General features: G+C 43.2%; 1 protein-coding gene across 1 annotated transcript in view; it reads left to right on the top strand.

Moving 5' to 3' along the window:
- Positions 1–15,163, top strand: part of ivd (isovaleryl-CoA dehydrogenase) — a 117,522-nt gene that overhangs the window by 43,910 nt on the left and 58,449 nt on the right. The window contains exon 3 of the mRNA XM_072265095.1: positions 7,295–7,346. Within this exon, the coding sequence (XP_072121196.1) occupies positions 7,295–7,346 (52 nt within the window). The remainder of the gene's footprint in view (positions 1–7,294; positions 7,347–15,163) is intronic.

The raw sequence follows: 15,163 nt of genomic DNA, 5'->3' as shown, positions 1-15,163 counted from the left end.
TTCACAGAATCCTGGTTAACCTCTTCCATACCAGATGCAGTGTTTCAGATCTGTGAGTTTACTATACACCATCAGGATAGATCTATAGAGTCTCTCAAAAGCAAAGGTGGAGGAGTATGCCTCACGATCAACTCTTCGTGCACAAATATATCAGTGCTGTCCCAGTTCTGCTCACCAGACCTGGAATATCTAGCAGTGAAGTGCCATCCTTTTTACCTACCACGGGAGTCATTCTGGTAGCAGTTTACATTCCACCTCAGGCCAATGTCAAGCACGCTTTAGATGATTTGAGTAATGAGATCAATATGCACAAAACAGCGCACCCTTATGCCTTCACCATCGTTTTGGGAGATTTTAACCAGGCAGTCTGAAAAAATATCACTAAGCAACTACCATCAACAGATCACTTGCAATACCAGAGGAAACAACACACTGGACCATTGCTACACAACCATCAAGAATGCCTACCGTGCTATTCCACGCCCTCACTTCGGGAAGTCTGATCACCTGGCTGTACTTCTACTCCCTGAGAACAGGCAGAGACTAAAGACTGCAGCAGTGAGGACCAAGAAGGTTTGGACAAGGGAAGCACAGGAGTGCCTATAGGACTGCTTTGAATCAGTGGGACTGTATCCAGGGATTCATCTTCGAAACTGGATCAGTATGCTGCAGTTGTTACTGACTTCATTAAAATCTGTGTGGATGAGTGTGTGCCCACAAAGACTTACTGTACATTCCCAAACCAAAAGCTGTGGATGAACCAGGAGGTATGTAGTCTGCTGAAGGCCAGATCTGTGGCATTCAAGTCTGGCAACCCAGGCCTGTGGCATTCAAGTCTGGCAACCCAGGCCTGTAACAGGAAAAGAGGTATGATTTGCGGAGGGATATTTCAATTGTGAAGAGACAATTTTGAATGAGGTTGGAGGCGGCATCGGGTGCACGGTAATTCTGGCATGGTCTGCAAGATATTACTTCCTACAAAGTGAAACCCAACAGCATGAATGGCAGGGATGCATCACTACCAGATGAACTCAAGGCTTTCTATGCCCACTTTGAAAGGGAGAACACAACTACAGCTGTGAAGATCCCTGCTGCATCTGATGACCCTGTGATCTCCGAACCAGAAGCCGATGTCAGACTGTCTTTAAAGAGAGTGAACCCTCGTAAGGCGGAAGGTCCCGATGGAGTACCTGGTAAAGCTCTGAAGAATTGTGCCAACCAACTAGCGGGAGTATTCAAGGACATTTTCAACCTCTCACTGCAACAGGCAGAAGTTCCCACTTGCTTCAAAAAGGCAACAATTATACCAGAGCCCATGAAGAATAATGTGGGCTGCCTTAATGACTATCGCCTGGTAGCACTCACATCTACTGTGATGAAATGCTTTGAGAGGTTGGTTATGACTAGTGTGAACTCCTGCCTCAGCAGGGACCTGCACACATTGCAATTTGCCTATCGCCACAATAGGCCAATGGCAGAAGCAATCTCAACGGCTTTAGACCACCGGGACAACACAAACACCTATGTCGGGATGCTGTTCATCAACTATAGCTCAGTATTTAATACCATCATTCCCACAATCCTGACTGAGAAGTTGCAGAACCTGGGCCCCTGCATCTGCCTCTGCAATTGGATACTCGACTTCCTAACCAGAAGAGCACAGTCTGTGCGGCTTGGTGATAACATATCCTTTTCGCTGACGATCAACACTGACACCTCAGGTGTGTGAGCTTAGCCCACTGCTCTACTCTCTATATACACATGACTGTGTGGCTAGGCGTAGCTCAAATACCATCTGTAAATTTGCTGATGATACAACCATTGTTGGTAGAATCTTAGGTGGTGACGAGAGGGTGTACAGGAGTGAGATATGCCAACTACTGGAGTGGTGCAGCAGCAACAACCTGGCACTCAACGTCAGTAAGACAAAAGAGCTGATTGTGGACTTCAGGAAGGGTGAGATGAAGGAACACATACCAATCCTCATAGAGGGATCAGAAGTGGAAAGTGTGAGCAGCTTGAAGTTCCTGGGAGTTAAGATCTCTGAGGATCTAACCTGGTCCCAACATATCGATATAGTTATAAAGAAGACAAGACAGCAGCTATGCTTCATTAGGAGTTTGAAGAGATTTGGCATGTCAACAAATACACTCAAAGGCTTCTACATTTGTACAGTGGAGAGCATTCTGACAGGTTGTATCACTGTCTGTTATGGAGGGGCTACTGCACAGGACCGAAAGAAGCTGCAGACGGTTGTAAATCTTGGGCACTAGCCTACAAAGTACCCAGGACTTCTTTAGGGAGCCATGTCTCAGAAAGGCAGCGTCCATTATTAAGGACCTCCAGCACCCAGGGCATGCCCTTTTCCTACCATCAGGTAGGAGGTACAGAAGCCTGAAGGCACACACTCAGCGATTCAGGAATAGCTTCTTCCCCTCTGCCATCTGATTCCTAAATGGACATTGAAGCTTTGGACACTACCTCACTTTTTTTTTAATACACAGTATTTCTGTTTTTGCACGTTTTTTTACTCTAGTCAATATACGTAATTGATTTACATGTTTATTATTTTTCTCTCTCTCTCTGCTAGACTATGTATTGCATTGAACTGCTGCTGCTAAGTTAACAAATTTCACATCACATGCCGGTGATGATAAACTTGATTCTGATTCTGAAGTGGGAAATTAGGAGGGCAAAAAGAACACATGAGGTTGCTTCAGCAGAGGAAGTGTAGGAGAATCCCAAGGGCTTCCACAGATGTATTAAGAGGCATGTCCTTTTCTCACTGTTACCATCAGGAAGGAGGTACAGAAGACTGAAGGCACACACTCAGCGATTCAGGAACAGCTTCTTCCCCTCTGCCATCCGATTCCTAAATGGACATTGAAGCTTTGGACACTACCTCACTTTTTTTAATATACAGTTTTTTCTGTTTTTTGCACTTTTTAAAATCTATTCAAAATACGTATACCGTAATTGATTTAGTTATTATTATTTTTATTTTATTTATTATTTTTTTCCCTTCTATATTATGTATTGCATTGAACTGCTGCTGCTAAGTTAACAAATTTCAAGTCACATGCCGGTGATAATAAACCTGATTCTGATTCTGAGTAAAAGGATAGCAAGGGATAAAACTGTTGCAATTGAATATCAGGGTGGTCATCAGTGCATGGAGCCTAAAGAGATGGGGGAGATCTTAAATGGACTTTTCATATCTGTGTTCTCTCAGGAGACAAACACAGGGTCTATGCACTAGTGAAGTCATGGACTGTATACAGAGGTGTTTGCTGTCTTGAGGCAAATTAGGGTAGATAAATCCCCAGGTTCTGACAAGGTGTTCCCTTGCTCCTCGTGAGAGGTTAGTGCAGAAATTGCAGGGGCCCTAGCAAAGGTATTTCAAACATCCTTGGGCACAGGTAATGTTCCCACTAATTTGTAATGATCAATGTGCACAAAAATCTTGTTCTGGTCATTTTTTTCCCGGTGACAACAACATGTGCGCACTGAGTAATTTCTTCAAAAAAATGGTATAAATAAGCCAGTTCTAAAATCTGCAGACAAATCATCGCAAACTCCACGTTGTCAACATCATCCTCATCAGAAACCAGAAAAAGAAAATGTGATTGTTTACGATCATGAATTATACTTAACACGCCAGCGAAATAGAGGGTGACAATCTTTTGTGCACAGTTTAAATTCCTTTGTGTGCTAGTAGCAAGAAATGTGTGAGCTTGCACACGTGCTCACCTTAGCGGGAACTTCAGCCATGGGTGAGATGCCGGAGGATTGGAAGATAGCTAATGTTGTTCCATTGTTTGAAAAAGGCTCTAAGAATGGGCCAGAAAATTATCGACTGGTGAGCCTGACATCAGAAGTGGATAAGTTATTGGAAGATATTCTAAGGATCCAGATATTTAAGTACAGGTTTCCCCCACTACCTGAATGTAGAACATTCCTATGAAACTGTTCGTAAGCCGAAATGGCATAAAGCAAAAAAGCAATTACCATTAACTTATATGGGAAAATTTTTGAGTGTTCCCAGACCCCAAAAAAACCTACCAAATCATACCAAATAGCACATAAAACCTAAAATAACACTAACATATAATAAAAACAGGAATGATATGATAAATACACAGCCTATATAAAGTAGAAATAACATATGTACAGTGTAGTTTCAGTTAACAGATTTGGGAAGTTTGAGCCAAACTTGATTTGTCGGAAAAAAAACGGCACGTACATGCATGTGCACGTCACGCATGCGCGCACACCTGCCCGCTCAAGGCTTCACGGTCATAGTAATCTTTCTCGGGGTAAACACAAGTTTAAAGCGAACGTCTTTTTTCGTAAAAGTGAAAATCCTCTTTCCGTTAACAAAAGCAAGTACTATTGTAGGCCTTTCGTAAAAGCAAAATGTCACAAAGAGAACGTTCGGAAAGCGGGGGACACCTGTATTTCGATAGATAAGGAAGATTAGGGATAGTCAATATAGTTTTTGGTGTGGTGGATGTATCTCATCAATCTTAGAGCTTTTCAAGGAAGTTGATGAAGGCAAGGCAGTAGATGTTTTCTACATTAATTTTAGTAAGGCTTTTGACAAGATCCTATCTGGGAGGTTAGTCAAGAAGGTTCAGAAACTTGGCATTCAGGATGAGATAGAAAATTGGATCAAACATTGGCTTCGTGGGAGAACCCAGAGAATGGTAGTCGATGGTTGCATCTCTAATTGGAGGCCTGTGACAAGTGATATATCGCAGGGATCTATATTGTCGTCTCAATCAATGATCTGGATGATAATGTAGTAAATTGGATCAGCAGATTTTCAGATGACACTAAGATTTGGGGTATAGTGGACAGTGAGGAAGACCATCAAAGCTTGCAGTGGGATCTGGACCAGTAGGTAAAATGGGATGAAAAATGGCAGGTGGACTTTAATGCAGACAAGAGTGAGGTGTTACACTTTAGGCAGATAAACCAGGGTAGGGCATACATGGTGAGCGGTAGGGCACTGAGGAGGGTGATAGAGCAGAGAGATCTGGGAATACAGGTCCACAATTCCTTGAAAGTGGTGTCCTGGGTTGATAGGGACATAAACAGAGATAGAAACATAGAAACCCTGCAGCACAATACAGGCCCTTCAGCCCACAAAGCTGTGCAGAATATGTCCTTAGAAATTGCTTAGGGTTACCCATAGCCCTCTATTTCTCTGAGCTCCGTATACCTGTCCAGGAGTCTCTTAAAAGACCCTATCGTATCCGCCTCCACCACCATCACCGGCAGCCCATTCCACAACTCACCACTCTCTGTGTTTTAAAAAAAAAACTTACCCCTGACACTTCCTCTTTATCTACTTCCAAGCACCTTAAAACTGTGCCCTCTCGTGCTGGCCATTTCAGCCCTAGGATTTTGGCACGTTGACCTTCATAAATCAAAGTATTGCGTACAGGAGTCAGGATGTTATGGTGAAGTTGCATACGACGTTGGTGAGGCGTAATTTGGAGTATTGTGTGCAGTTTTGGTCACCTACCTACAGAAAAAATATCAGTGATTGAAAGTGTGCAGAGAAAATTTACAAGGACGTTGTCAGGACTTGAGGACCTCAGTTATAGGGAAAGGTTGAAGAGCTTAGGATTTCATTCCCTAGAATGTAGAAGAGTGAGGGAAGATTTGATAGAGGTATACAAAATTATGAGGGGGAGAGATAGAGATAGCACTTTTTCCACTGAGGTTGGGTGAGACTAGAACTAGAGGTCATGGGTTAGGGTGAAAGGTGGAATGTTTAAGGGGAACATGAGAGGAGGAAACTTCACTCAGAGGATGGTGAGAGTTTTTAATGAGCTGCTAGCAGAAATGATGGATGTGTGTTCGATTTCAACATTTAAAAGAAATTTGGATAGGGGCGTTAATAGGAAGGGTGTGGAGGGTTATGGTGCATTGCTGGTCAATGGAACTAGGTGGATTAATAGTTCAGTACTGACTTGATGGGTAAAAGGGCCTGTTTCTGTGCTTTTGTGTTCTATGATATATAAATTAAAACTAAATTATGCGCAATTTTTACCGAGGGAACAAAATTTGAACAAAAAAACTTACCTCTTTTGATCTGTCTATAGCGAATATTCTGCTTGTTTCCTTCTGAGAATCTTTTACTGTTTTGTACAGGCAGTGTTGTACTTTTCCCTATGACATCCTCTTCAGCCAGTAAAATTGCTTATCCAGTAGACCAAGGACTCACTCATTACTTCTGTCCTGCTAAATCCACAAATCCAGTGAAGTTTCCTGAACTACACTATTATGTTACATTCTGTAACTCGCTCTTGTAATTGAGTGTGCACTCTGTCATTCTCTATTGAACCCTCCAAGACAATGAGATTTCATCCTGTAAGTTTCCATTATTTGGTGTAAAATTTATTTGATTACGTATGATTAAAATATAACCTCGACTTCATTAGCAAAGAATCAATGATCTAGCAAATGACCACTATACTTTAAGTTAGCGTGCTATAAAAATCCTTTAACAAACGAATCCTGTAGCAGTGATCTGTGGTAAAACTCCAACCATCTGCTGTCTGACTCTTTGGAAGTCTTAAGTGCTCTGGCTCATCAGGTAATCTTCCTGCTTTTGCTTTCTACTCACTGGGGTCCCAGCTCCCTTGCTCCCTTTCAACTTACCTGGTTCACTGGGTAATTTATTATCATAGAGTAGGTTTTTGTAAATAGAGATTTCTCACAGTGCAAGTTGGGCCTTGGCTTGTACAAACCAAGCAATGGCATTTTGCTCCCAAAACACTGACAGCTTCAAAGCGACTTTATTGGCTGACATGTTGAATAACTTTGGAATCATCCTAGAACATCGGGATCATCAATGTAGGTTTTTGTAAATAAAACGACAGAGGTGTTTTAAATTTAAGGGAAACTGTAAGAAACTCCTTTATTGTCAACCAAAAACAAAACATAAAGCACAGGTAAAGCCTGTACATTAGTATGTCATCACATCACACCAGCCTCTTAAAGTGAACCCCAACCCAACCCAACAATGGTAGTTGTAAAGTATCCATACCTTACCTTCTTTTGCATTACCTCATAATAGTATATAACATGCAGGAACAATAAATTAAGAGTTATGAACTATTAATAGAAATAACATGCAATAGTCCAAATTAGCAGATTACCAAAATGTAGAGCATGCTAGCTTATCGGAGTTTTACACTGTATCAGTGTGTTAAGTGTTTTAGATTTCATCAATTCCCATCAATTTGATTTATTGCTTAAATTCCTTCTTTTTGTTGTTTAGGAGTTCTGGAAGCGGCTTGGTGGTCTAGGAGTTCTTGGGATCACTGCTCCTGGTGAGTTGTAGCAGCCTCATTCTCCATTTTGGTTCACTTTGCATTACCCAGCAATAAGTTATGCTATTAGCTGGTGGTGGGATATTCAGCATGTGCCTTCAAGGCGCTCCTCACAGATAATGTGGCTAGTTGGACAGATAATTGAAACAAGGCTTTTGCACACAATCTTGGCTGGTACTTAAGTCCAAATCAAGTTTGCCATATTTTCAATCAGAACTATTTGAATGGAATGCGAAATGAAAAGCTTCCTGTCCTGCTTGTGGATAGTGGGACTTCCATTCAAATGGTTGTCCTGACCGGCATTTGATTCCTCAACAAGCACTTACTACCTGAAATATTTAATTAGTTGTATTTAGCTAAACCAAATTAGCTGTCGTATTTGTAGTCTTAAGTCGCTGTGTCCCAAGAAAATGCTGGCTGGTAGGTTAATAGATTCCCATAAACCACTTACAGTGCTATTAAATAGAGAAATGGAGAATGCAATGAACATATGTCAGAATAAGATAAAGGAGATAAGTGGGGGAATAGGACAAATGGGCATGCTCACAGAGGATCCCAAACTGGGGTCCATGGACCCCTTGGTTAATGGTAGGGTTCCATGGCATATAAAAAGGTGGGAACCTCTGCTCAAAGAGATGACCCAGAAAGGCTGTGTGACTGTCTCCTACGTTGTGTGAACATATGAGTGAATGAATTAGTTGTGTGAAATGCTTTGGGAAGTTCTGAAGATTTGCTAATATTCAGCATAAATGTGACAATTTCCTTTTGTGGGCACTCATCATTTTTGGATATGGATGGTCAATGATGGACCATTTTCTTTCAGAATCAGAATTGGGTTTAATATCACCAGCATACAGTAGTGCTAGAAAGTTTGTGAACACTCCAGAATTTTCTCTATTTCTGCATGAATATGACCTAAAATGTGGGTCTGTACTTGCTGGAATTTAGAAGGATGAGGGGGGATCTCATTGAAACCTTTCGAATGTTGAAAAGCCTGGACAGAATAGATGTGAAAAGGATGTTTCCCATGGTGGGGGAGTCTAGGACAAGAAGGCAAAGCCTCAGGATAGTGGGGCATGGGGAGGGAGTGTCCATTTAAAGCATCGATGCCGAGTAATTTCTTTAGTAAGAAGGTGGTGAATTTGTGGAATTTGTTACCACAGGCAGCTGTGGAGGCCAGGTCATTGGGTATATATAAGGCAGAGATTGATAGGTTCTTGATTGGCTACGGCATCAAAGGTTATGGGGAGTAGGGCTGAGGAGGGGGATAAAAGGATCAGCCATGTTATTTCTTCAGCGGTTTAATCGGGGCACGACTGCGTAAGCACATGGACGTCAGCCAGTGAGGAGGTGATAGAGAGGAGCTGTAGGCAGGTGGTCACACCGGGGCCTGGGGAGACAGATAAGTGGGTAACAGTCAGGAGAGGGAAGGACAGGAGTCAGAGGTTAGAGAGCACTCCTGTGGCTGTACCCCTGTTGAGTACTGTTGGGGGTGATGGCCTCCCTGGGGGAAGCAACAGTGCCCGCGCCTCTGGCACACAGTCTGGCCCTGTGGCTCAGAAGGGTAGGGAAAGGAAGAGGATGGCAGCAGTGATAGGGGACTCTATAGTTAGGGGGTCAGACAGACTTGGGATGCAGGAAAGAAGCACGGATGGTAGTTTGCCTCCCAGGTGCCAGGGTCCAGGATGTTTCTGATCGCGTCCACAATATCCTGAAGTTGGAAGGCTATTGGGAGAGTTTAAACTAGGATTGCTGAGGTGTGGGAACCAAACTGAAGAGATGAAAGATGAGGCAGTTGGCTCACAAATAGAGAAAGCTTGGAGACAGTGTGAGAGGGAAGATAGGCAGGTGATGGAAAAGGGACGTGCTCAGACCGATGGTTTGAGATGTGTCTGTTTTAATGCAAGGAGTATTATGAACAAAGCGGATGAGCTTAGAGTGTGGATCAGTACTTGGAGCTATGATGGTGTGGCCATTACAGAGACTTGGATGGCTCAGGGGCAGGAATGGTTACTCCGAGTGCCAGGCTTTAGCTGTTTCAGAAGGGACAGTGAGGGAGGCAAAAGAGGTGGGGGCATGGCAATGTTGATCAGGGATAGTGCCGCGGCTGCAGAAAAGGAGGAAGACATGGAGGGATTGTCTATGGAGTCTCTGTGGGTAGAAGTTAGGAACAGGAAGGGGTCAATAACTCTACTAGGTGTTTTTTATAGACCACCCAATAGTAACAGAGATATCGAGGAGCAGATAGGGAGACAGATTCTGGAAAGGTGTAATAATAACAAGTTGTTGTGGTGGGAGATTTTAATTTCCTAAATAGAGCAAGGGGTTTAAATGGGGTGGAGTTTGTTAAGTGTGTTCAAGGTGGTTTCTTGACACAATATGTAGTAAACCTACAAGAGGAGAAGCTGTATTTGATCTGGTATTGGGAAATGAACCTGGTCAGGTGTCAGGTCTCTCAGTGGGAGAGCATTTTGGAGATAGTGATCACAATTCTATCTCCTTTACCATAGCGTTGGAGAGGGACAGGAACAGACAAGTTAGGAAAGTGTTTAATTGGAGTAAGGGGAAATATGAGGATATCAGGCAAGAACTTGGAAGCATAAATTGGGAACAGATGTTCTCAGGGAAATGTACGGAAGAAATGTGGCAAATTTCAGGGGATATTTGCGTGGAATTGTGCATAGGTATGCTCCAATGAGACAGGGAAAGGATGGTAGGGTACAGGAATCGTGGTGTACAAAGGCTGTTGTAAATCTAGTCAAGAAGAAGAGAAGAGCTTACGAAATGTTCAAAAAAAAAAGGGAATGATAGAGATCTAGAAGATTATAAGGCTAGCAGAAAGGAGATTAAGAAAGAAATTAGGAGAGCCAGAAGAGGCCATGAGAAGGCCTTGGCAGATAGGAATAAGGAAAACCCCAAGGCGTTCTACAAGTATGTGAAGAGCAAGAGGATAAGATGTGAGAGAATAGGACCAATCAAGTGTGACAGTGGAAAAGTGTGTATGGAACTGGGGAACCGGAGGAGATAGCAGAGGTACTTAATGAGTATTTTGCTTCAGTATTCACTACGGAAAAGGATCTTGGCAATTGTAGGGATGACTTAGAGCAAACTGAAAAGCTTGAGCATATAGATATTAAGAAAGAGGATGTGCTGGAGCTTTTGGAAAGCATCGTTGGATAAGTCACCGGGACCGGACGAGATGTACCCCAGGCCACTGTGGAAGGTGAGGGAGAAGATTGCTGAGCCTCTGGCGATAATCTTTGCATCATCAATAGGGACGGGGGAGATTCCAGAGGATTGGAGGGTTGTGGATGTTGTTCCATTATTCAAGAAGGGAGTAGAGATAGCCCAGAAAATTATAGACCAGTGAGTCTTACTTCAGTGGTTGGTAAGTTGATGGAGAAGATCCTGAGATGCAGGACTATGAGCATTTGGAGAGGCATAATATGATTAGGAGTAGTCAGCATGGCTTTGTGAAAGGCAGGTCGTGCCTTATGAGCCTGAATGATTTTTTTGAGGATGTGACTGACACATTGATGAAGGTAGAGCAGTAGATGTAGTGTATATGGATTTCAGCAAGGCATTTAACAAGGTACTCCATGCAAGGCTTATTGAGAAAGTAAGGAGGCATGGGATCCAAGGGGACATTGCTTCGTGGATTCAGAATTGGCTTTCCCACAGAAGGCAGAAAGTGGTTGTAGACGGGCCATATTCTGCATGGAGGTCGGTGACCAGTGGTGTGCCTCAGGGATCTGTTCTGGGACCCCTACTCTTTGTGATTTTTGTAAATGACCTGGATGAGGAAGTGGAGGGATGGGTTAGTAAATCTACTGATGACACAAAGGTTGGGGATGTTGTGGATAGTGTGGAGGGCTGTCAGAGGTTGCAGCGGTTCATTGATAGGATGTAAAACTGGGCTGAGAAGTGGCAAATGGAGTTCAACCCAGATGAGTGTGAGGTGGTTCACTTTGGTAGGTCAAATATGATGACAGAATATAGTATTAATGGTAAGACTCTTTGCAGTATGGAGGATCAGAGGAATCTTGGGGTCCGAGTCCATAGGACACTCAAAGCTGCTGTGCAGGTTGAAACTGTGGTTAAGAAAGAATATGGTGCATTGGCCTTCATCAATCATGGGATTGAGTTTAGGAGCTGAGAGGTAATGTTGCAGCTATATAGGACCCTGGTCAGACCCTTCTTGGAGTACTGTGCTCAGTTCTGGTCGCTTCACTACAGGAAGGATGTGGAAACAATAAAAAGGGTGCAGAGGAGATTTACCGGGATGCTGCCTAGATTGGGGAGCATGCCTTATGAGAATAGGTTGAGTGAACTCGGCCTTTTTTTCCTTGGAGCGACGGAGGATGAGAGGTGACCTGTTATAGAGGTGTATAAGATGATGAGAGGTATTTATATTATGGATAGTCAGAGGCTTTTTCCCAGGACTGAAATGGCTAGCACGAGAGGGCATAGTTTTAAGCTGCTTCGAAGTAGGTACAGAGGAGATGTCAGGGGTAAGATTTTTTACGCAGAGAGTGGTGAGTGCATGGAATGGGCTGCTAGCGATGGTGGTGGAGGTGGATATGATAGGGTTTTTTAAGGGACTCCTGGACAGGTAGATGGGGCTCAGGAAAATAGAGGGCTATGGGTAATCCTAGGTAATTTCTAAGGTAAGGACATATTTGGCACAGCTTTGTGGGCCGACAGGCCTGCATTGTGCTGTAGGTTTTGTATGATTGAATAGCGAAGCAGACTCGATGGGCCAAATGGCCTAATTCTGCTCCTATGTCTAATGGTGATCAGATCTTCACGTGTCCTAAAACTAGATAAAGAGAACTTAATTCAAAGGTTTCAAAGGTGCACTTAATGTCAGAGAAATGTATACGACATGCATCCTAAAATGCTTTTTCTTCGCAACTATCCACAAAAACAGAGGAGTGCCCCCAAAGATGAATGACAGTTAAATGTTAGAACCCCAAATCCCCCCGCAGCTTCCCTCCACCAGCAAAAAAAAGAATCAGCACCCACCTCTGAGCACTCAAGCGTGCAGCAAAACAACAGCAAAGACACAGACTTGCAGTACGCCAAAGACTACACGTTCACCCAGTATTCGACAAACCACAGGCGTTCTCGTTCTCTCTCTCTATCTCTATCTCTATCTCTATCTCTATCTCTATCTCTATCTCTATCTCTCTCTATCTCTATATCTCTATCTCTATCTCTATCTCTATCTCTATCTCTCTCTCTCTCTATCTCTCTCTATCTCTCTCTATCTCTCTCTATCTCTCTCTATCTCTCTCTATCTCTCTCCCTCTCTCCCTCTCTCCCTCTCTCCCTCTCTCCCTCTCTCCCTCTCTCCCTCTCTCCCTCTCTCCCTCTCTCCCTCTCTCCCTCTCTCCCTCTCTCCCTCTCTCCCTCTCTCCCTCTCTCCCTCTCTCTCTATCTCCCTCCCTCTCTATCTCCCTCCCTCTCTATCTCCCTCCCTCTCTCTATCTCTCCATCTCTCTCTCCCTCTCTCCCTCTCTCCCTCTCTCCCTCTCTCCCTCTCTCCCTCTCTCCCTCTCTCCCTATCTCCCTCTCTCCCTCTCTCCCTCTCTCCCTATCTCCCTCTCTCCCTCTCTCCCTATCTCCCTCTCTCCCTATCTCCCTCTCTCCCTATCTCCCTCCCTCTCTATCTCCCTCCCTCTCTATCTCCCTCCCTCTCTCTCTCTCTCTCTCCCTCTCTATCTCTCTCTCTATCTCTCTCTCTATCTCTATCTCTCTCTCTATCTCTCCCTTTCTCTATCTCTCCCTCTCTCTATCCCTCCCTCTCTCTATCTCTCTATCTCTCTATCTCTCTATCTCTCTCTATCTCTCTCTATCTCTCTCTATCTCTTTCTATCTCTCTCTATCTCTCTCTATCTATCTCTTTCTTTCTTAGCGAGAGGGGAGACATAACAAACAGCTCACTGGTTTATGATGTTAATAGTCCATTGCATAATTTTTTCCGAGCTCTGTGCCCAAAGATCTCAGGTCTCTGGGCACACAGCCATAGATCTTTCAACTCCCAGAACACACCGATCTCCTGCCAGGACACCGACCTTCGATCCACCTGTCTCCAGAGCCATGAGATCTCGGACTTCCAAAAGCGAGCTGAGCTCTTAGGCTGTGTCTTTGGCGTGCCGAATAATGGGCAGCCATGAAACCCCAAGCTGGGGTCCCATTCCCACAAAGAACCGAAGTCAGCGTGTAACTCCAGGTCAGGGTCTTTAAAAGAGCCCTGAAAGAGAAAAATAGAGACATTAAAGATGGAAATAGAGCCATTTCCAACGATGCAAGCAAAGGAGTCGCCATTTAGCGCCATCATGAATTAAATAAGTAACAAAAAAACATTATACTTTTTCATTTATCTGTTAGAAAAATAATGCAATACTACTTATATTTGCTGGAAAAAGTATGTGAACCTTTGTTTTAGTAACTATTGATCAGTCCTGAACGTCGGCTTGGAGGAATTTTAGGCCATTCCTCCTTACAAAACTGCTACAACTCTCGGATGTTGGTGGGCTTCCTTGTATGAGCTGCTTGCTTCAGGTCCTTCCACAACATTTCTATAGGATTAAGGTCAGGACTTGACTCGTCCATTCCAAAACACGCATTTACTTCTTTTTAAACCATTCTGTTGTTGATTTATTCTTGCCTTTCAGATCATTGTCTTGTTGCATTATCCAACTTCTATTAAGTTTCAGATGATGGACTGCTACCCTGATATTCTCCTGTAAAATGTCTTGTTACAGTTTTGAATTCATTGTTCCCTCAATGATTGCAAGCTGACCAGGCCCCGAGGCAGTAAAGCAGCCCAAAACCATGATATTTCTTCTACCGTGCTTCACAGTTGGGGTGAGATTTTGGTGTGGGTGTCCAGTCCCCTTTTCCTCCAAACATAGCAATCTGCATTTCTGCCAAAAAGTTCAACTTTTGTCTCATTTGTCCACAGAGCATTGTCCCAGAAGTGTTGTGGAATATCCAGGTGGTCTTTTGCAAACTTGAGACATACAACAAATGTTTTTTTTTTGGAGAGCAGTTGTTTCCTCCAAGGTGTCATTCCATGAACACCATTCTTGTTCAGTGTTTTTCTTATAGTGGACACATGAACAGAGACTTTACCAAGTTCTACAGATTTCTGCACGTCTTTTGCTGTTACCCTTGGGTTCCTTTTCCACTTCTCAGCATTGTATGGTGTGCTTTTGGTGTGATCTTTGCAGGATGCCCACTCTTTGGGAGAGGTAGCAAGAGTACTGAGTTTCTTTCATTTGTAGACAATTTCTCTTACTGAGGACTGATGAACACTCAGGTCTTTAGAAATGCTTTTATAGCCTTTCCCAGCTTCATGCATCTCTACAATTCTAAGGTCCTCTGAAAGTTGTTTTGATCGAGGCAATAGTACACATAAACAGATCTTTCTTGGGCAGGGCACCTCTACAAATCACATCTCCAATCTAATCTCATTGATTGGTACACCTCACTCCAAATAGCTTTTGTAGAAGGCATTACCCTCAGAAGCTCACATACTTTTTCCAACAAATACATGTAATATTGGATCATTTTTCTGGATAAGTAAATGAACAAGTATAACGTTTTGTGTTATTTGATCGAATTCTCTCTATCTAGTTTAAGGCTTGTGTGAAGATCTGATCACATTTTGGGACATATGTAGAAATGGTGAAAATTCTATAGTGTCCACAAACTTCCTAGCACCACTGTATGTCATGAAATTTGTTAACTTTGAGGTAGCATACAATGCAGTACATCATAATATAGGAGCCAAACTGTGAATTACGATA

The sequence above is a fragment of the Mobula birostris genome, chromosome 1, assembly GCF_030028105.1.
Source record: "Mobula birostris isolate sMobBir1 chromosome 1, sMobBir1.hap1, whole genome shotgun sequence".
Classification (NCBI taxonomy): domain Eukaryota; kingdom Metazoa; phylum Chordata; class Chondrichthyes; order Myliobatiformes; family Myliobatidae; genus Mobula; species Mobula birostris.
This window is presented reverse-complemented; position numbering and strand designations above follow the sequence as displayed.